Below are 20,802 nucleotides of genomic sequence, written 5' to 3' on the forward strand. Positions count from 1 at the left end.
CTTTGAGCTGGGAAGATAATCCCTTGGCCCAAGCGTTCTGACATGATCAATAAGTTTTTTCATTGCTTTACTTGAAAAACTTTAAACAGAGGAAAATTGGAGGTTTCCAGGAACACCGATCACTTGGAAATCCTTTGGTTGGAGTACTGCTTTCTCCAGAGGCTGCTGAGCAGTGATTCAGAGCTGAAACTGCCCTCGCCTGCATTTACCATGGGGAAGGATCTTTGGACTGACAAGCTTTGCAGATGTGTGACTCTGGGGGTGTCCTCCGTCCCTTTTTGACATCTACCGACCTGTCAGCACCTCATATTTCCTTTGCAGAGGGAGCCTAGCACGGGTGCAAGGAGAAGCCAGGTTGCTGTGAAAGCAGGTCACGGTGAGAGCGAGTGAGAACATGTTGCATTACGAACTGTACGAGGACGTGGCCCTCTCCAAACTGCTCTGCAGTAGCTTATTTCTGAGGAAAAAAACAAATCAGGGCAGGCCACAGAGAAGTGCCATGACCAGCCGAGCAGGGATGCTGGGGACTCTCAGGCAGAAGTCCTGGCTTCTTGTTTTTGCTCTGCTTTTCTTTTACTTTATTCAGGGGAGGAAGTGCTCTCTGGTGGCTAGAGCTGAGGAACTCGAAGTCTGTGCAGCTCTGCTGCGGAGGTGGAGCCTCCAAGGGAGCACAGAGCAGAGCACTGCCAGCCCACAGTCCCACAGCTTTCCATCTCTCACCCAGAGCATGCCTGGAGCACGTGCCCAACACCAGCACCCAGACACCAGCCAGTGCAGCACCCAGCAGACGTGCCACGGTGCCTTGGCGTGGAGTACCGCATCCATCACCTCCAGTGCTCTCTGGGTTTGGGCTAGGAACCTGCCAATATTACTTGGCCCTGTCAGCATGGGCCTGTTTTGCTGGTGGCCCTGGGAGGTGGCACAGCCTTATCTTTGCCGTGGCAATCTCTGATGGTATCTGCCCTGGGAGGTGCGTGCTTCGCCGACAAGGTGCATTTTGACGGAAGCGCCATTTGCGTTTGATGTGTTCCTCACCCAGCTCACAGGCAGCTTTTCCAAGCTGCGCTATCTGCCCCCACATCTTGACCTAATTTAACAAGTTGCCATGGTTGCTCAGATAGAAATTGATGCAATTTTCTTATCTTTTTTTTTTTTTTTTTTGAAGGAGAAACGTAACTGCTCCGGTGTAAGTTGGTGAACTTCAGTTTCTGTAGCTGCAGGGAGGGATGTCTGTGGATGCCTTTCTTGGGGGCAAGCTCGAGTTTGGCCAACTTGAGCTGTACTTTAAGCCAGGTTTTGTTCTCTTTTGAAACGGACTAGGAAACGGAGACAGAATGCGCGCCTTAGAAGCGTGCAGGCAGATGTGTGAGGTCTCACCCTGAGTTATCTGAGTGAGCGCTGAGCTCTGCAGTGCAGCATTTGGTGTGGGTGAGTGCCTCATGTTGGTTGCATGAGCCCTCCATCGTGAGTCCTGCTGTGCCAAATGGAGCTGTGTGCTGCCCGCAGCCTTCCTCGGGCTGCACTGCTGGATCCCACGAGCTGCCAGCCTCAGTGGGCACCGCAGCAACCTGCATCCTTCCTGAGAGCCCACCCCGCGTGGATGAGCCCTGCTGGGCTGCAGCAGAGCAGCATGCTGCCCGTGCTGTGGGCCAGACCACACTGCTCTTCAGCCTTTCTGCCCTATATTTCTTTTCCATTGCTCTGACCTACTTGTGCTGCTGACCTCCTGCTGGTGCAGGGTCCAGCAAAGGTTCAGACCTTCTGCCTCTGTGCTCGTTGGCGATCGCTGCTCCAGGCTGAACTGCTTTCAGCTTTTCTTCAGCACCCCAAAGCACCTGTGTGAGTTCCTAGCCAAGCTGTGGTGTTTGCTTTGTGGCACATAGGACCTCAGCACCATCTGAGTGCTTCGGGGCTTTCCGTCTCACGGCATTGCCTGCAGCACTGAGCTGTGATGCACTGAGCTGCTGCTCCTGAGAGCTGAACCAGCAGAGCACAGTGGTTCCCCTTGGGCCTGAGGGAGGGATGAGCAGGCTGAGGTGACTGCAAACCATACCTCAATGCCATGGCTGCAAGGCCAGGATTGCCTTTGTAAGTTGTCCTTTCTTATGGGGCAGGTTAGGAAGTTGCTGAAGTCATCACAGGCAATCTCAGCACCGAAGGAGTTAATGCCCCTGCCCCAGCTAGTATCACACACACCCTGACTGTCTCTCTTAGCGACAGATTGATGCTATCTTCATTATCACTCTGCCCATAGAGAAGACAGAAGCAGTGCAGGGATGAGATGCTATCTCCTGAGCACCCAGCACTGCTTCTGTACAGCTAACAGTCGTGCCCTGGATCCAGCCCTGATCTTTGCTATCAGCATTCATGACACTGTGTCGATAATGGCCCAAATTATGAACCCGTTGCCCCATGCAGACCATCTGTGGTGCAGATGAAGCCATGCCTTCGATAGCCTCCGTTTCTGTGCGATGCTTATCAGCGAGGCAGAAGTGAAAGCACACAGCTGCTGTTTTGCAAGAAAGTCGAGTCGATGCCAAAGAAAGTGGGTGTCTTTCAAGAGTTTGTGTGCTGCTTCTTCCCTTCTTCTAGTCACTATGCTGCTGGCCTGCAGCTTCCAGCCTGTGAGCTCCTGGATGTGGGCATCCAAAACCCACCAGCACATCCCTGCCACACTCCAGATGTGTGGGTGTCTGTCCTTGGCATCCAGATCCTGTGCAGTTGCTTTTCTAGAAGCATCAGCATCCTTCCTTCCCGTATCCTGCCCATGTGAGCATTCATAGCTGCTGGTATCTTGGTTTAGGGGGAGTTGGAAATGCAGTTGGGATGCAGGAGGTGGTGCTCGCTCATTCACTTTGAGTCTTATGCTTTACCTGCCCTTGGGGGGTGACTTCATGTCACCAACAGCATCCCCTGCTGCACAGGGGCTCAGCAGCATGATGTCACAGTGTGGGGAGCTGCAGGGTGGGCTGCGGGGCTGCTTCAGTGCTCCTGCCCCACCTGCCAGACGTGTGCAAATGACAGTGAAATCAGCCCCACGCTACGCTGCCCGAGCGTGACAGCAGCTCTGCTGTGCCCAGCAGCCCGGAGGGGATGGCAGAGCAGCAGCAGAGGGGCTGCTCTGCAAGCAGCACAAAAAGCACGTGGCAAAAAGGAGTTTTCTGGTCTTTCCCCAGTTTGCTCACTTTTTGGAGATGCTTCCATCTCCATACAAGCCCGTGGTGGTGGTGTGGCTGCACCGGGGTGGGCAAGGGATGTGGAGGGAGGTAAGCAATGGTCCCACAGTCCCAGCACAGCAATGGGACTCCTGTGCCTGCAGTGCCATTGTTGATGCTGCTGCAGGGTGGGCACATCACGAAGGCAAGGGCTGTTTTGGAGATGTTGCTATGTCCAATTGTTTTGTTTGGTGTGAACCACAAACCACAGACTGAACAGCATAGGTGCCCTTTTTTTTTTTTTCCTTTTTTTTTTCTTGTTTAGTTTTGTTTTTCTTTTTTCAAACAGAGGCCGTTGAGAGGGGTGAGGGTGTGAAACAAGCTCGAGAGACAGTGAGAGTGATGCACTGAGGGCCGGGCATTGCTGTGTGTCTGCACAGGCAGCGTGGCAGTGCCCACCGTGGGTGTGCTGGAGCAGAAAGCCTGGATGAGTGTTGGAGACAAAGCACTTTGGTATAAACCCATCTCCAGAGCCACAGGGTGGGAAGGACCTCCAGTCCTACCCAAGGCACGTGGAGAGGGGATGGGGATCTCCAGCTCTGTCCCAGGCAGGACAGTGTAAGGATGGTGTGATACCAAACCCAGTGGGACATTACTCTGCAAGTATAAGAAGTTTATTTCACCCTGATCCTGGAGAATTCCCGCGCTGTGGCAGCCCCCAGCAGCCCAGCTGAAGGACCCCTTCAAGACCCAAGGAGAGACAGGGTCTCCATTGTGGCCCCATTGGGCAGTGGGGCTCTTGGGTGGGTTCTATTCTGCACAGCCCCTATGGGTGCTGGGGGTCACAGCGGGGTGGGTGCTTTGGTGTGGGAAGTCCCTGGGTGCACACAGTGGGGTTGCCACCACAAAGAGGGGCTTGTGTCCTTGTAGCCCCCACTTGGGGCTGCAGGGGTACACCAGTGTGTCAGTGGGTATTTCCAGTAGTGGATGAGGGTGAGAGGAAAGCAGTGAAAGGCAGGGTGCAGAGACAGGCCCAGTGGCATCACACTCACCCCAGTACTACTGGGGATGCGATGTGGGTGGGTGGACATCTCTGTGCAGGCTGAGGGTCACTGGGAAACCTTTCAGCTCCTTGCTTTTCTATAGAGGAAGCAGAAGGACCTTGTTTCAGCCCTGATCACAGCTGTTCCACCCAAGTGGTCCATACACAGTCCTCCCCAGCACCTGTGCCCTGATAGTTCTCTCTTCTGCCCCAACTCCTGCGGTCTCCCCGTGCTGTTTGGGTCCTGCAGGCTCACGCACGTGGTGGGTTTGCTTCCTGCCATGTGCAGCGCCTGCCTCGCTGACATCTCACCATCGTGCTCCATCTGCAAACCTCTGCTCCTCCCCCTCCTGCAGGGTGTGTTTATAGGAGCAGAGACATGCCTGCGAGCTGTGCGGTAAACACATTCTTGACATAATTGCTTGTCCAACAACAGAGGAATTTGGGGTTTTACAGGAGTCCCGCAGGCAGCTAGGAATAGACCTTGGGAATCCCTCTTGCAAGGCTTCTTTCAGAATCCCAAAATACCAGGCTGAGCACAGCACAGTGCTGCAACAAGGAGCCTACCTCGTTGGCTTCAAGTGGGTGACAAATTGCTGGGTTTCCCAGCACCACCCTGTGCCAGATGGCAGCAGAGTTGCAGTCATGGAGTGTGAGCTGTGCTGGCCCCTGGCTCAGGCACAGTGACACTTTTTGCATCACGTCCCCGACACCTTGAAAGCCACCCGGGGGTGTTTAGAGGACAGTCACTTACCTAGAACCTAGTGTCCAAGCAATAGGTTTCCATCTGTTTTATTCTGGGGAAGGAGGGAGAAAAGCTCCTTATTCTTTGTCTAGGCAGGATGGTGAACCTGGTTGTGCTGCAGTCTCGTGTCCCAGCACTGTTGGACTGGTGCTGTAAATAGGCCACGACCTCGAGATGTTTTGAGCCAGGCTTTGGCTCTTCCGTTTTGGATGAGAGGCGAAAGTGTGATCTGAATTTCCTCCCTCACTTTGCTGTGGGTAAAGCAGCGCAGCTCCAACTCCATCTCTACCAGAGGTCTCGGTGTCTTGGCAAACTCCTGCTGAGGACACGAGGCTGCAGCATCTCCTGCCAAGTGTCTTCTCATTCCAGGGTGATGCTGTGAGCCCTCTGCTTTGTCCTGGCTGGATAGGGACAGCAGGGACAAGATGCTCCCTTGTGCTCTATGCTTTGGCAGAGGACACCACAAAACCTGGAGCAATTCCTTGGGGTTTCGCTCCAGTTCCCCTCTGGGGAGGGCTGGATGGGACACAGTGATTCCCTGATCCCAGCTCTCCTGTCCCAGAGCCAGCTCTGTCATTTCCTGCTCTCCAGCAGCCCGTCTGCTTTGAGTCATTTGTAACACTGTGGAATAGGGGGAACACCCCTCTCCTCCCTCCGTGCGTTATCCCGCAGCCACAGCTCTGACAGTCTCCATTGTCATTCATGGAAATAGGCTGCACTCCATCTCTTTATTCTGAGGAAATAACATTTTTTTTCCCTGCTTGAAGCGTGTGCTCATCGCTGTCAGCACCGGGTTTGCCCCATCCTGCCTGCCATCCTCATCCAGACTGCACAGCTTTTCAGGGGTGATAAATCATTTCCTCTAACCCCTGGCTCTGTTTATTATTATTATTGTCATCGTTATTGCTGAGATTTTCTGAGCTCCATTTACAACATGTCAAAATCTCTCCCAGAGCGAAGCGCGATATTTTGGGTGCGGCCACATTTAAATTTGCTCATCAAAGAGTTTTGGCTTGAGGGCTTCTCCTCTACCTTTGGTTGGGGCACAAAAGCAAAGAAGAGATCATTGTTGCATCACTCCACGTGCACCACGAATCCAGCCAAGCCCAGGCTGGGAAGCCACAGCCTCTCAGTGCGGTGCACCCGCTACTGCTCATTAGGTGTGTTGAGCTCAGTGCCACGAGACTAATTGCTCTTGGCCAAAATTAGCACCCACATCAAACTGGGAGAGATAGAGCTAGAAAGAGAGGCTGACATCCCTAGGGAGGGATGCTCTTGCTCTCTCTGGCTGCTCTGGTGGAAGCAGCAGCACTGGGGAGCATGCAGAGCTCTGCCAAACCCACCAGCCCCTGCCCATCTCCACGAGCCTGCAGCAACACGCCCTGGAGAGAGGCCAAATAATTTTCATACCTGGATTCCCTTTATCTCCGTAAACAAGCACGGAGCAAAGAGTCAAGGTCGGGAAGCAGGAGTCTGCTGGAGTTCATGCAATGGCCAGGAGCTGTTTGGCACACAGGGGACGGTGGTGCTCTCGTGCCAAGACAGCACTGCTCTGCTGTTTGGGTGCCAGAAAAATAATCCTATTTATGTAACTCGGAGTGAAGCATTCCAGGGCGCGAACAGTCAGCTCTGACTGCAGATGGGAAGCTCTCTTACCTGCAGGATTTAACTCCCAGATCATCTCAAGATCTTACCCCGCAGCCACTGATGCTTTTCTGTTTTTTCATTGGTAGAAGGTTTCATTTTTTTGCAGTGAGCACCATTTGTATGTGAACCCTCCACCACCCCAGGCTGGGATAGAAGGGGCTGTGCTTTGCTGGCCCTAATGTCTTGTGTTTCCTTTGTCTTTCTAGGCAGTGGACCCATCCAACTGTGGCAATTCCTGCTGGAGCTGCTCACTGACAAGTCCTGTCAGTCCTTCATCAGCTGGACGGGCGATGGCTGGGAGTTCAAGCTTTCCGATCCAGATGAGGTAGAGTGCCACAGCCCAAAAGCTGCTGGAATATTTAAGATAACTCTCATTTCCTTCCTTCATAGAATCACATCACTAAAGTTGGAAAAGCCCTCTCTGATCCCCAGTCCAGCCCCAGCCCACCCCACTGTGCCCACTGACCATGAAGTGCCCCATCCCCACGGTTCTGGTGCACCCCCAGGGATGGGTCCCCTCCTTTTCCCCCTCTCACATTCCCTGGGCAGCTATGCCAGTGCAGCACTGCTCTTTTGAAAAATAAATCCTTCCTAAATACCAACCGTAACCTCCTCTGGTACAACTTGAGGCTGTTCATAGTTGAGATTGGGGTAGGCCTGCTGTTCTGGTTTTCTGTAGGGGAACACAGTGAGTTAGAGCCCAGATAAAGACTTGTTAAAAAATTGAGCTGAAGTTGTGTTGAAGTTCACGCTTGGACCCATCACCACCATGATCATTAAACTGTTTAAAATTTTGGGTAGTGTATGGGATATCCATTACCTTCCCTGACTCGTGTATCCTCATGGAGTCCTCCTCAGCTCTCCGTCGTTGAACAGTTGGGTTTCCCCAAGCTCTAATGCCTTCACCCCATCCAAGGGCCACCCAGCCAAGCCAGGAAGGCTTCTCCTCTCACCCCCATGACGTCCATCCCCTCTTTGATCCTCCCTAGGTGGCCAGGCGGTGGGGCAAGAGGAAAAACAAGCCCAAGATGAACTATGAGAAGCTGAGCCGTGGTCTGCGTTACTATTACGACAAGAACATCATCCACAAGACGGCCGGCAAGCGCTACGTCTACCGCTTCGTGTGCGACCTGCAGAGCCTGCTGGGCTACACGCCGGAGGAGCTGCATGCCATGCTGGACGTCAAGCCAGATGCTGACGAGTGAATTCTGGAGAGTTTATGGGACTTCATCTTCTTTTTTTTTTTTTTTATTGTTTGTTGTTTTTTTGTTTGTTTCGTTTTGCTTTCGTTTTCGTTATTTCATTTCTGAAAGAGCAACTCAGATCTGACGCTGTGAGGATGTTGGGAGAGAGGGCGGCGAGCGAGCCGAAGTTTGGGTGGAAATCGTCTCAGAAGTTTGGTTTGGAGAAGGATGAGCCTTTGTTTGCTGAGAGCTCCAGGACAGGCTTTTTATTTTGGGGGTGAAATTCTGAGTTTTAAGAAAGCCAGAAAAATGTAGCTCACTTTAAAGAAAAAAAAAAAGAAAAAAAAGCAAACAAAAACTCCTCCCCATCCCTTTGCTGTTTAGGAAAAAATATTAAGAAACAGATCCCTTCAGTGCCTGTGCTGTTGGCACAACAGTTCAGGAGATGACAGTGTTCCTAAGGATCTGAGGATTTCAGACTTTCTTTTTGGGTTTCTTTTTTTTTTTGGGGGGGTGGGGGGTGGGGGAGGGAGAACAAAAGTGGGTGAAACTTCCTGCTTTGGGGAGGGGCAATATAGGAAGAAAAGCAAGAACTGTCGGTCGTTCTTGTCGCATCACCTTTCTGTCGATCGTCCTCTTTTATACGAAAGACAGATTTTTGTTTTTTTTCCTAGGAAGGATCACAACTCTTTTTTTTTTTTTTAAGAAAAAAAAAATTCTTAAAGTTTTATTTTATTAAATTTTGTGCCAGTATTTTTTTTTTAATTTTTTAAATAGTCTTAAGCTCTAAGATGGTCTCAGTATTGCAATATTGTGTGTGTTTGTTTCTGTTATGCCAGCGGAGTTCTGTCACGGTGAGGAAAAGGAGAAAATGGTTTCTGTAGACCCCACTGGAGAAGGGCAGCACTGAGGTCTGGGGTGTCCAAAGTGGGATGTGAAGGAGCCCCTGCTCCCACCCAGCTCTGGTGCCCATGGTTGGGGGTGAGAAATTCCCGTATTTCAACTTCAGTAAATGAAAACTGTAGGAGTTGGTGAGGGGAAGAAATCAGGAAAACATTGAAAAACCAAAAGGAAATGTTTCTTCCTTCCTGTTTTGACCAGCTCTGTCTTTATTGCTGTATGTCTTAAGCAGCCTGGGCACGAGCAGAAAGGAAATTGGCCTTTGCAAATGGGATCTTTACTGCCCTTTGTAAGCCTGATCCGCAAACCGTGTCAGGGTGTGATTAACATGAAGCACATGACTGTTGGTGGTGGGGTGAGTGACACGTCTCGTGCTTGCCCAAGCATAGGAGCAGAATCAGTCCTGGGGGGGCTGCTCCTGCTGTGTTGCAGTTTTTCTACCCCATTTACCCACAGAGGACTGAGTCCCACTCTGATGGGCAAAGACCCTGCGGGGCTGGGCTGGGTGCGACAGAAAAGACTGGGTGGTAAAACTTAGAGTTCCCAGAGATGACCCCAGGGCTGAACCCATGCACATCTGGCTGTGGGATTAGGGTGTTTGCCCCAGAGAGCTGTTGGGCATTTTATTTTTAAAGACAGTATTATATGTTTGAACCAAAAGTACCTTTTTTTGTGTGTGTTGTTTGTCCACCTGAGTGTCTTGTGCAGCTGCATCCACCCCGAGGTGCTGCAGTGGGGGGTGGGGGCTTTCTGGAGATGCAAGAGCTGGTGGAGGGGGTGCAGATGGAGGTGTAGATAAGGGGGGATTTGGGTATGCTCACTGCGTTGGGGCTGCACATTGTCCCACTGAGCTTGTGCAAAAAGTAGCAGGACAGGTGGAAAGGAAGGAAAATAGGGTGGAAGGATGGTGAAAGGTGCATACACCAAAGGTGGGGTGGGATGCTGCCTGCTGGGGGGTGAAAGGCAGCTGGGCTCCTTGGGGAGATGGGGAAAGCAGCTCTGAGCTGGAGAGAACGGAGGACAATGTGGGTACTGGGGAGCTGCAGTGAGGCACCACGGCTTCACCCAGCAGGGACTGGCTCACCAAGCAGCAGAGCCAAGGGTTGCTGCAGCTGTTGGGCAAAGGGTCAAAGTGCAGTGGCATAGAAACAAGTGTCAGGGAATTTGTGAAAGGGCATCCCAACAGGATGTGGCAGGATTTTCAGCACTTGGTGCTTTTTGGCTTTTGGGGTTGCTGTCTTGCATGCAACTGCAAAGTGTGCTTTGCTCACAGAATCCCCCTTCCAGCCCCCACGTGCTGCCACGTGGCCAGGCACCCATCTCCTGCCCGTAGCATCACACCATGCCCTAGGAAATGCCTCCTGCTCGGCTCTGCTGCAGCTGAAGTGCCTTTTCCAAGCAGAAAACAGGGATAACATTTCACTCTGACAGGAGTCAGAGTTTTGAGTACCGACTCCATCATTCCATCAGGCCAAATCCCTCATCTCCCATTTAGTGCTGTTTTCTTCAACTTTTTATTCCCGTTCTAGAGACCATTCCAGAGAGGGCTGTGTGCTGTTTATACACTGGAAATGTGTGGATTTGTTTTTGTTTCTTTTCCTTTTTTCTCCCACTTTTGTAATTGAGTGTTGACTTCTGCAGAGGGAGGTGTGACCTCGTGGTCTTCGAGGCCACGGACATCTGGTTAACTCACACACATGCTGAACCAGCAGGGTGGGTTTGAGAGGGACCTGCCAGGATGGGACTCACTCCTCTGCTGGCAGCTGTGCATGGCAGTGAGCTCCACCCTTGGCAGGTACAGGTGGCACTCAGGAACTGGATTGGGATCACATCTCCAGTGATTTGGGGTGTTTTTTGTGTCCTGCTCCTTATCTGGTGTTCTTGGTGTCTGACTCCAGTGGGGCACGTCCCCTTCACCTGCTCTGTCCTCTTTGTCCCCCAGACCTGGGAGCACAGCAGTCAGTACTGCTGTGACATTCCTTTCCCAATGGCTTTTTAAGGTGCATTTCCTAAAGAATGGCTCATTTCTAAGATCAGGGGAAAAGGGCCTCAGTAAGAGGTGAAAAATGCTGGAAAAAGCAAGCAGATCTGTCGAGATCCATCCTCCATCTCTGTGCACGATGACTGTAACCCATGTGGAGCTGTGTGCATGCAAGTGCAGATCCGTTTATTTACGTACTACAGCCATCCAACTCCAGACACAGTCACTCAGTGACAGGTCGCTCTGGAGAAATGATTGAGTCATTAAGGTCAAAAAAGACCACTGAGGTCACCAAGACCACCCCCAACCCATCCCTGTTGTGCCCACCAAACCTAGCGAGAATCAGAAGGTATCATACATAGATCCTCTTCCCCTGTTCCCAAACCAACACCTGCTCCACAGAGCAATCCCAGTAAGCACTGAGCAATTCAGACACTGCAGGAAGCATCTCCTTTCTGCCTCGTTGTCTTCTGGAGGGCTTTTCTGCACGGCTTTTGGGGCCCAGCTCCTCCTTGGTGTGAGCATGGCGAGCGTTGGGTTCCTCGGCACGCTCTGCTCTCTGGTAGGGTCTATCTGACATCCATGAGCTGTTGTCTACATTCCAAAGAGGTCTAAATAAATGATAAATCTATGTATACGTATATGTTATAATGGAATATCTCCAGGAATTAACTGCCTCAGTATAAAAAAAAAAAAAAGGTTTTTTTTTATTACATTTTGTTTTTACACATGGGATTTTTTTTAAGCTGATAAAGATAGAAGAAGAGAAAAAAAAAAGAGATTGTTATATTGTGCTGTTTGACTATTTTCCAATGTGTATTTTCATATAATTTATATTTTTTAAAAGTGGGGGGAAAAAAAAAAGAAAAAAATAGATGAACTTTAAAAACGAGATGAAAAACAACAAAAAAAAATACAAAAACAAAAGGAAAAAAGCAGGTGCTTTTTAACAAACTGAGCTGAGGTAGCTTAGAGATGTAGCGACGTGTGTGTGTGTCCGTGTGTTGTGGTGGTGTTTTTTTTTTTTTAAGGATACAAAAAATAAAAATAAAAATAAAAATGCCCCTCCTCCATTGAGTACTTAAAGAAGGAGGGGGATTGGTTTTGTTTTAATTGCTGATGCTGGCACATCATTTTGCTGGAGAGTTTTTTATATACTGTAGCCTTATTTCATATTGTATTTTAAACCATGTGAAATTAAAAGAAGAGTAATTCATAGTGCTCAGTCCCAGTGTGCTTCTTTGTGAGTTTGCTCTTACATTGCCTTCGCTTTTCAAGGCCGGGTGACAAATGGGATCAGTGCTGCATGGGGACTGTTCAATCACGGCCTGAACCACTGATGGATCACCTGAGGTGAGCACTGAGTCAGCCCTGGGGGCACAGGTGAAGGCAATGCACCTGAGTGACCAGAAGGGGTGGAGCAGGCTGCACCCCTCTCAGACTCATTTAAGGGCTGGCTGCCACTGAGGAGGGGTCTCAGTTGGACATCTGTCTTTTGAAGTTCTTTTCTTGAGAGCCTGGATCCTCAGAGATGCGTGAGTGTTCATTTTCCCTTTTGTGGCATCTGCTTGTTTGTGCTGATCCCTTCGCCTTTACAGGTGAGCACTGCTGCTGCACAGCAGCGTGGTCCCAGGTTATCAGGCTACACTTCTTGTAACCCCTGGGTCTGATCCTGACAGGTCCTGGTAGAGCAATGGGCAAGACCCCGATGTGGGCCCAGGCCCAAAGCAGCCAGCCCCACATCCCTATCTTAGAGGAAAAACCAGAGGGGTAAGCATACCCTGATCCTATGAGGGGTTTTGTGCCTTTTGCAGATGGTCTCTGCACCCCCTGTAAATCAAGGGAGTGCAAATGATCCACTTACAAGCAACAAAAAGAAAAGGATGGGATTTTTGGGATTAAAAAGTGGACGTGAAGCTGAGCCTGCTGACACCAACCCAGCACTCTTGTTCCCCCTATGGTGTGCACAGCCCAGTGGTAGTGCTTCAGTGCTTGCCCTATAAATATCCACTGGTAGCTGCTGGGGAAGCCCCCGTGCACCTGGGCTGCTTGCTATGGAAATTGCAGAGAGCAGTGAAGGCCCTGCCCCCCCCCCAGCAGCACTGGGGGAGCAGATGGAGCAACTCTCCAACTCTGCTCTTCACCAATACGTGTAGGATTTGGTTTGGAGCTGCATCCAGCAGCACATGGGCTGGCCGGGATGGAGGTGGCTTTGCACACTTGAAAGAAGACACAAAACACTGAGAATGGTGCTTGAAATAGAGGACGGAGAGCAAAGAGCCCTGGTTTGGGTTGCTGAGAGCTGAATGGGGCTCCAGGGAAAGAGAGAATGAAAGAGGAAGCGAAATTGGCATGGACTGAACAAAGGGAAGGGCTCTCTAGAAATCTCCGACCTAGGAATAGGGATGTGAGGAGCTGATGGAAGGGGAGGATATAAAGGATGCCATGGAGAGGGATGGGAGCAAGGACAGGGCTGGAGCCTGAGAGCAGTGCTGCGATGCTCAGCTGAGCCCTGCAGTGCCTGCAGGGGACTGGAAGGGATGTACACAGAATAATGGGGGATTTAGGGCCAGGTCACAGCTTTTGGGCCTCAGTCCTCCTTCTGCCCAAGCTCTGCTGCAGGTGGTGCCGGGGGTGCCAGGGCCACCCCTGCAGTCAGCACTTTCTGCTGTTTGCTTTCCTCGCCCGGCTCCCTCCCACTGCGCTGAGGCCTCTGAACACCGTCCAACAGCAACTTTCCTGCTCCTCTGGCGGCCTTTCCCCCACGCTGCCGTTCCCTGGCCCTGCATGAAAGCCAGCCCCACAATGTGCCGTTGTGCCAGGCTGCCTGGGGGCAGGCAGGGGTTGGGGGGGGGGCTGCACACCCACCAGCACCAAATGCTTTCCCGAGGGCCAGGGGGATGCCTTGCTCCAGGGATGCTCCCTAAATTCTGCATCTGTGTTGTGGAGATGCTCGCTGAGCTCACAGCATCATTTTGGGGGTGGGGTAGGAGTAGGGTGTCCGCTGGTGTGCCCGTGCCCAGTGGGAGCAGGCACTCCCAGCACAACCCTGTGCTGTTTCTCAGCCACCTTCCCATCCCCTTCTCCTCCAACCTTCCTGGCATCCCAGTGGTGCTGCAGCTCCAACCCTGTCACAGGAACACTGCCATGTATTTCCAGTTTCCATCACTGACGTTTACCAGCTGGAAAGCACCCGGTGCAGCCAGCACCGTGCAGACCACCAGCGATCCCAGGGCTGTGAGCCCAAAACCCAAGCAGCCCCAGGGCTGGTGTGGTGCTGGGAGTGGGCTCCTTTGGGGAGCAGTATCACTTCAGGGTAGGCATGCCAAGAAATGCAAAGAAATATAAAAATCCCCACAATGAGCAATGTTTATTTTATTATTTTTTTTCTTTGAGGTTTCTATGGTTTTTTATCTCTCTTTCTCCATCCCTGCTGCTCCTGCAGGAATCGCCCATCCTGCTCAGCTTAGCTAAGTGTGCTGCAGGGTTGGGATGTGCACTGGGGATTCTGCCTTTATATACACACATCAGGAGGGGATTCTGCCTTTCCCACACCATCAGAAGCCCTGGTCCCAAAGCTTGGTGCAAGTGATGTGTGTATATATTCTTTTGCATTACCACATTTATGGTCGTGGTGTTGCTTGTGTGAGGTCTGACTGCTTTCATGTCACATCCAATCCCTACTGATGAAAGTAGGTACTGAACCCCAGCAAAGAGGAGAGGAGAGAGGCAGAGGAGATGCAACGTAGATCCAGAAATGGATGTGAGGGGCTACCACATCACTTTGGGGCTCTTCTGTGGCTTTGGGGGCTTTTCTTCAGCTGAAGCTTATGCTGGACTGGAAACTTACGTTGGTGCCAGCAGGACACTCATAAATCACAGTACTGCAGTGATGCAATGCTAGCAAGAGGCACTTTGCACCTTTTCTCTCCTGAGCTCTGTGGGCTGCACAAAGTGAGCACTGAACCACCCGTCCCCACACCTGGAGCAACGCAGCCGGCTTTGCTGTTAGTGGTGAATCATCAGGAACCTCAGGACTGGCAGGGCTGTGCCAACTGCTTGCTCACCCACAAGAAGGATGAAGAAAACCCGAGGCAAACCCAACAAGAAGCCATTCGTGAGCCTTCTCCAGGAGCCCGATGGGAGAGGTCCCCCGGTGTGTGCTGAGTGTTGGCAGTGGGTGATGTGATTCCGTAGGAGCATTCCTGGCTGGAGCCTGGGGATCTGCACAGTCCTCTGTTAAAATTAGCAACGAGGAATGTGCAATTCCTACCGGGATGGCTTATGGAAACGATAAACAGAAACAGGACAAATAAAGTTTTATGGCTGGGTTTAGAGATCTCGGCAGCTGGAGGACTTGGTTCCCCCACTGTCACTAATGGGCTTTGGAGGAGAGGGGAGGAAGACAGAGCGCCGACCGCTTCCAGAAGTTGCACATTTTAGTTAAATTAGTTTAATAAACAATTTGCTTTATGATTCAAACTGGCTTAACCGCACAAGCAAAACTGATACAAATCAGTTGTAAGCTGGTATGCGTGTGCCGGATGGGTCTGCATGCTGGAGCTCGCTCCTCGTGTGCACGCATGGATGTGACCCTCAGCAGATAAGGTCTGGATGAGATCAGCAGAGTGGACTGGAGAGAGACCTGAAAAGTTTAGCCCCAAATAGTGCCCTGATGGTGACTGGTGGGGGGTGAAACACGAGGAGCAGCAGCATGGGGTGGGTGATGGTTCTCCAGCACTGTGCTGCTGAGGACCCGTGTCTGTTCCTCTTTGCTCCCAGATGGACTTCCAGACACGCTGACGGTTTTCTCAGTCATTTTAAGCCACAGACATCTTCGTTTTGGGTTGCTGTAACGACAGAAATAAACACAGAAGTTTCTGGTGGTGGATAAAAAAGGCTTGTGGGTTTTGACCATCCAACTCTTGTGTGCTCGATTTCCAGATGCTTCGGAGAGGATGGCTTTTGGAGAATAGCATTCATATGGGAAAAGTAAGGCTGCTTAAAACCGTTCCAAGTGGGGTCCTAAAACTGAGGACGTGCTTGTGGAGCTATGTGAAAGGGTTTAGGCTTAGCAATATGCATGAAGATGGAATGCAAAAAGAAATGTGCTGGTGACGTTCTGTTTGCACTTCTTATGAGCCATGAAGATGGCCTGCAAGTGTTGACTTGCTCAGAAAGCTCCCAGTAGATATGGTTCACGTCCTAGTAGGTATGAGAAGTGCTCACGGGTCTGGTCTTGCCTTCCCTGTTTTCCCCTAAAATGCTGAGACTCATTGCAATACCCCCAACTCCTCTACTTTTATTCTTGTGCTCAGGTGGCATACAGAGGTCCAGACCTTGCATGTCTCCATTTAGGATGGATAAACACGTTCTCTGTGAGGCCCAACTCATCCAACTGCAGCCTGGCTGGCACAATCCCCAGCTCATCCTTGAAGTCTCAGCACGGGGCCGTGGTGGATGATAAAAGCAATGACTCAAGTCTTGGGGCACTCTAGCCCTGCATCCATGGGTGATGTAGTATCCTCCAAGGGGATGAAATCCCCCAGCAGATGTGGTTCTGGGAACATCTATTGAAAACCAGAGAGGGAGGCTAACAGATTCCCTTTGGGAAAAGCAAAGCCCTTAGCAGAAAAGCTGGTTGAAAATGAATGGAAGTCCAGTGAAGAAACTCGGAACTGTGAAGATTCATCCCATTAGTGGGGCTGCCTAACCTAAACCAGATTTCTGTAGGAAATAACTCCAGGACACCGCAAACTATGCACTGCTGCTGCTTGGATAAGTCCATACTCTATCATCCCAGTCTATTTTTTCCCCATCTTCCCTTCCAAGCATTGTTCCAAGCCTGAAGACGCTGCCGCAGCTGGGTGCCCTGGAAACAAACTTTCCCACCACTTTCTCTCTCCCCATGATGGATAAGGGGGAGGGAAGCAGGCAAGAGGTCTCATTGAAGCTGGTGGGAAGTTCTTGTGCGTGCACATGTTATTATTTAGGAGCCTGTCTGGAAGGAGGTGAAACTGGCACTGCATCCCTGTCACAAGCAGAATGGAGCTGGGGTTGGTTTGGGTTGCTTGCATGGGGCAGGCAAAAATCAAGATGGAGGAGACAATATCCAACTGCTTTCCAGGGATGGAGAATGATGTTCTCATGACCTCAAGTGGAGGGAAATGGACCAACGCATCCCACTGTGCTCTCTTCTCCCACGCAGGATGCTCGGAGCCTTGGTCACTGCTGGACGAGAGAAAAGCCTGAAAGGGGAGTTAATTACAATCCTGAAAAAGGCAACAAGTCCTCAAGGCAACTTTCTCGGTAGAGTATATGACTTCTGAGAAATTAATTTTTCATTTTCTTTTAAAGAAGATATCTGCTTTGCACAGAAATTACGGGATTGGCATGACAGAGGAGTCAACACAGAAATACGCGTTGTGTGGGGGTCAGCTGGGTAGACTTCGAATTTTACCTGAAAAAGAACAAATTTCTTGGGGTCGGGGGAACCAAATTAAATCAAAACCTATTTGCAACAGCTCTGAAAAACCTCAGCATCATTCTCTCCCAAAGACTTCCCAGTATCTGGACCCACACAGCTCTCCCTGCATGGTACTGGGACTCTCTTCCACCCCTCCTGCACCTTACAGCACTTCTGCCTGCCGTAGCAAGCTGTTCTCTTGCTTTGTGAACTGCAAATGTGCTACACGATGACTGAGAAAGCTGACCACAGTGGGCATAGAGCTGTGTCTTCTGAGGTGAAGCTGATTAAGCCACGCAGATAAGATTGAAGTGAGAGGAGCTGCCCATCACTGCAGGCAGAGGGATATGGAGACCCGTTAAATGTTAGCTGTAAAAGTCAGATGTGATTTGGTTGCCAACAATTCCCTGTATCCATGAGCAGGGTTGTGCTGATGTCCTGGGCAGCAGCACCTCTGACTCCGAAGATCCCATCTCTGAGGGATGGAGGTACTTTGAGAAGGGTAGGGGATGGAAACAGAGATGGAAAACAATAAAAAAACCTGTCGGTGGTGTTTCTCCTGGCTACTGGGAGAGGCCAGCAATGATGGCTGGATTTTTTTGTTGCCCATCTGTGGCTTTGGAGGTAACTGAAAGGCATGGATACCTCCATCTGTCTGAACAGAGAGATGTTGCCCAGCCAGTGCTCAGGCCCTGATGGTGAGGTCCTCCAAGGACACCGTGGCACCCCAAATAACTCACGCACCTCCAAGACTCCCTCATTTTTCCCTTAGAGCCTGGGAGAAGTTTTAATTCCAGGAACTGGACATGGGGCAGCCCTGTGGGTTTTCGGTCATTTGAGCATTTCCCCCTTAGGTCCACGTTGGCTGGTGGCAGAGCAGCAGGAATTAGCTCCATGAGCAGCTATCGGCTCCTCAACGGCAGCTGCTTTGGCCAGAAGCCCAGGGAAGGATTTATACCATCAGCAGCAAGAGGATAAATGGCAGCCCTGCCTCGCTGACAGCGGCGCTACCTGCAGGAGGAGACTTCTTTATTTAGTGCAGCCTGAGCTGAACATCTGCTGGGAGAGGAATTCGGTGGTCCCTCCCAGTGCTGATCCAATTAATGCAATGTGGGAAAAGCTTTACAAGCACGGTCACCATCCCCGAGGTGCTTGGTGTGTTGGGATGGGAGGGAACAAGGGTCGGTGTGGGGCTCCTACCCCACAGCACAGTGTGAGAGCCTGCAGGGGGCTGCTTACATCCCACGGCCCTGGAGATTTCCCAGCTTTCCCTATTTCTCTTAAAATCTCCCCACCAGATAGGATTTGGGAGTAGCCAGCTCCGGACTTTTCAATTTCAATAAATAAAAAAGTATAATGAAAGCATTTAAATGGAATCGAATAACCCTACTGGTAGGGAAGGGTGCAAGCATGGGCTTAAGCTGGTGTGGATTGCTGGGGGCCAGAGCACGAGCAGAGGATGTTCTCTGCCCTAAGGCCCTGCTGTCAGCCGGTGATATTTTACCAGAGCTGGGACCAAAACTCCCCGAGCCCTGACCGGCGTGCAGGCCCTGGGAGTCTAAACATGTTCCCTGGCATTAATCACTGGTAATGGAAACCAGAGCTGGCTCTTGTCCCCGCTGAGTCAATGCAACCCTTGCAAACGAGTTGGGAAATACACACGCAGGCTGAGAACGGGGCATGAAAGAAATTCCAGGCAGGGCTGCTTTTTTTTTCTTCTTCTTCTTCTTTTTAGTGGAATTTCAAAATTGGAAAACCATAAAGGGAGTAAAAATAGAAACAAGAGCAGCAGAAACTTCGGTCCTCCAACAGTCTGCTGGACTCAAGCCTCCTTTCTCCACCTCCACCTTTACTGCTGCCCCTTCCTATTCCTACAAGTGACACCAAGGTCTGGCAGTGTTGGAGGACCTTAGGGTGAGCTCAGCAAAGGGTTGCAGCGAGACTAATTGCAGTCCCAGGGACCCTGCAAGCACTTGAGAGAGATGGACTCTCTAAACACTTAACGAGGTTTCACTGAAATGGCAGCTAAATGATCTCCTCTGCTCGCTGTTTAGGAAGCGGTCGATGCAGGGTCGTGATGGGGAGATAAATCTCTCCCCAACTTCATCAGCTGGTGCCAAGATGCAAAAGGATGGGTTTGGAGATGGTTTCAGGAGCTGGAGTCGCTGGGGCATTTTGTAGCATTGGGGTCCAATGCCCACACAAAGAACATCGCCACCAGGAAACTCTCCCCCGGCCCCCAAATCTGTGTGGGACCATGGGAAATCCCTACAGTCACATGGAAATGCCATTTCAAATGTTTCTGATGAAGACTGTAGCATCTCCCTGAAATAAGGGGGGAAACTGAGGCATGGGAGTGAATGGGGATTTGTCCCAGTACTGCTCTAGGGGGGGGAGGAGGGCTGAGGCTGTCCCCTCCTTTTTATCTTCAACATCTTTCCCCTCTTCCCCTAAAAAGAAAGGAAGAAATGAGAATGAAAAACAGCTATTTTGTAAAAACTTCATTACCAAAGGCTCTGCTGAAAGAGCCTGGGTAATAACACCGCCTATTTGCATTAGCGTGCCATCTGAGAGCTGCTCAGAGGGAAGAGGTCATGTTTATATGCAATCTGTGAGAAAAATGGGGCAAAAACCGATGGTTCCTGCCCACGCACTGCGGCGCTGAAAGAGATCCTCTGTCCCAGATGGATGCAATTAGGGGGAGGCAGCAAGAAAAAATATTACGCAGGTGCTGTGGGATGTTTCTGGAAACTTCAGATGTTGCTTTTCCCAGTGCTTGAGATCGTGCTCCCTCTGTGTACTGAACGATGGCCGTTTGCACAGGAGGCCTGGGAGGTGCTGGGTGCTGGGCTGCATTTTGCTGGTTTTCTTCTCTTTTTTTTTTCCTACATCTTTCCTTTTGTGCTCAGTCCCGTCCCAGAAGCGTGGTTCTTGCCGATTCAGTGGGAGGATCCTTGCAGCCAGGCGCTGAGCTCATTTCTCTGGGTAAAGGCTTCCCTGTGGCACAGAGCCGGCCCCGTGCCCCACGATGTGCCCCCTCTGCTGGGGTGGCCAAGTGCTCTTAACTGGGGGGAGAGCGCTGGAAAAAGTCGGGCACCGGAGCAGCCTCCCTCCCTCCATCGCCCCCGGATGGCTTTGGGAGCAGTGAGATGTTTGGATAATGTAAATCCATCCGGCTTTGGCTTTTATGGTGCCCGGGGGATGCATCCGTCACGGCGAGGCTCCCTCCCTTCGGGGAGCTGCCAGCTCCACGCTACCTAGAGCCACACTGGAGGGGCTGGCGGGCAGCGCAGGTTTCTCCTCCCCGTGGGCTTTGTGGCTTTGAAATATGCCCTTTTTTCTTTGCTCTGATGATGCTAAATAAAACCCCAAGGTTTTTTTTTTTGCAGGGCCAGCCCCGTGGGGGAGCAGAGCTCGGAGGCTCCTCGCTGCCGCCGGTCACTGCCGGCCGTGAGAACCGCGGCTCCTCGGAGGGAGTTTGGCCACTTGGTTTGTTTGGTTTGATGGCTCTCTCTTTTTTTGCTGTTGCTTTTTTTTTCCCCCTCTGGGTTACGAAGGGGCTCAGACAGCACAGCGCTGGCTGGCATCGCTCTGGGCGGGCACACATGGTGTGTGTGCTGGGGGTGCCTGCAGCAGGGTTGAGCAGAACGGCCCAGCCTGCAGTTCCCCGTCTCATCCCAAG

At 51.2% G+C, this 20,802-nt stretch overlaps 1 protein-coding gene across 3 annotated transcripts in view; it reads left to right on the forward strand.

Annotated features, from left to right (window-relative positions):
- Positions 1-7,835, forward strand: part of ETS1 (ETS proto-oncogene 1, transcription factor) — a 62,862-nt gene extending 55,027 nt beyond the window's left edge. For all 3 annotated transcript variants that reach the window (XM_065738571.1, XM_065738572.1, XM_065738574.1), the window contains 2 exons: positions 6,796-6,914; positions 7,579-7,835. In XM_065738571.1, the coding sequence (XP_065594643.1) occupies positions 6,796-6,914; positions 7,579-7,794 (335 nt within the window). In that variant the 3' untranslated portion in view covers positions 7,795-7,835. The remainder of the gene's footprint in view (positions 1-6,795; positions 6,915-7,578) is intronic.
- Positions 7,836-20,802: the final 12,967 nt, after the last annotated feature.

Source organism: Cyrtonyx montezumae, unplaced genomic scaffold (genome assembly GCF_038088225.1).
Source record: "Cyrtonyx montezumae isolate F1298 unplaced genomic scaffold, pur_monq_1.0 scaffold_22, whole genome shotgun sequence".
In the NCBI taxonomy this organism is placed as follows: domain Eukaryota; kingdom Metazoa; phylum Chordata; class Aves; order Galliformes; family Odontophoridae; genus Cyrtonyx; species Cyrtonyx montezumae.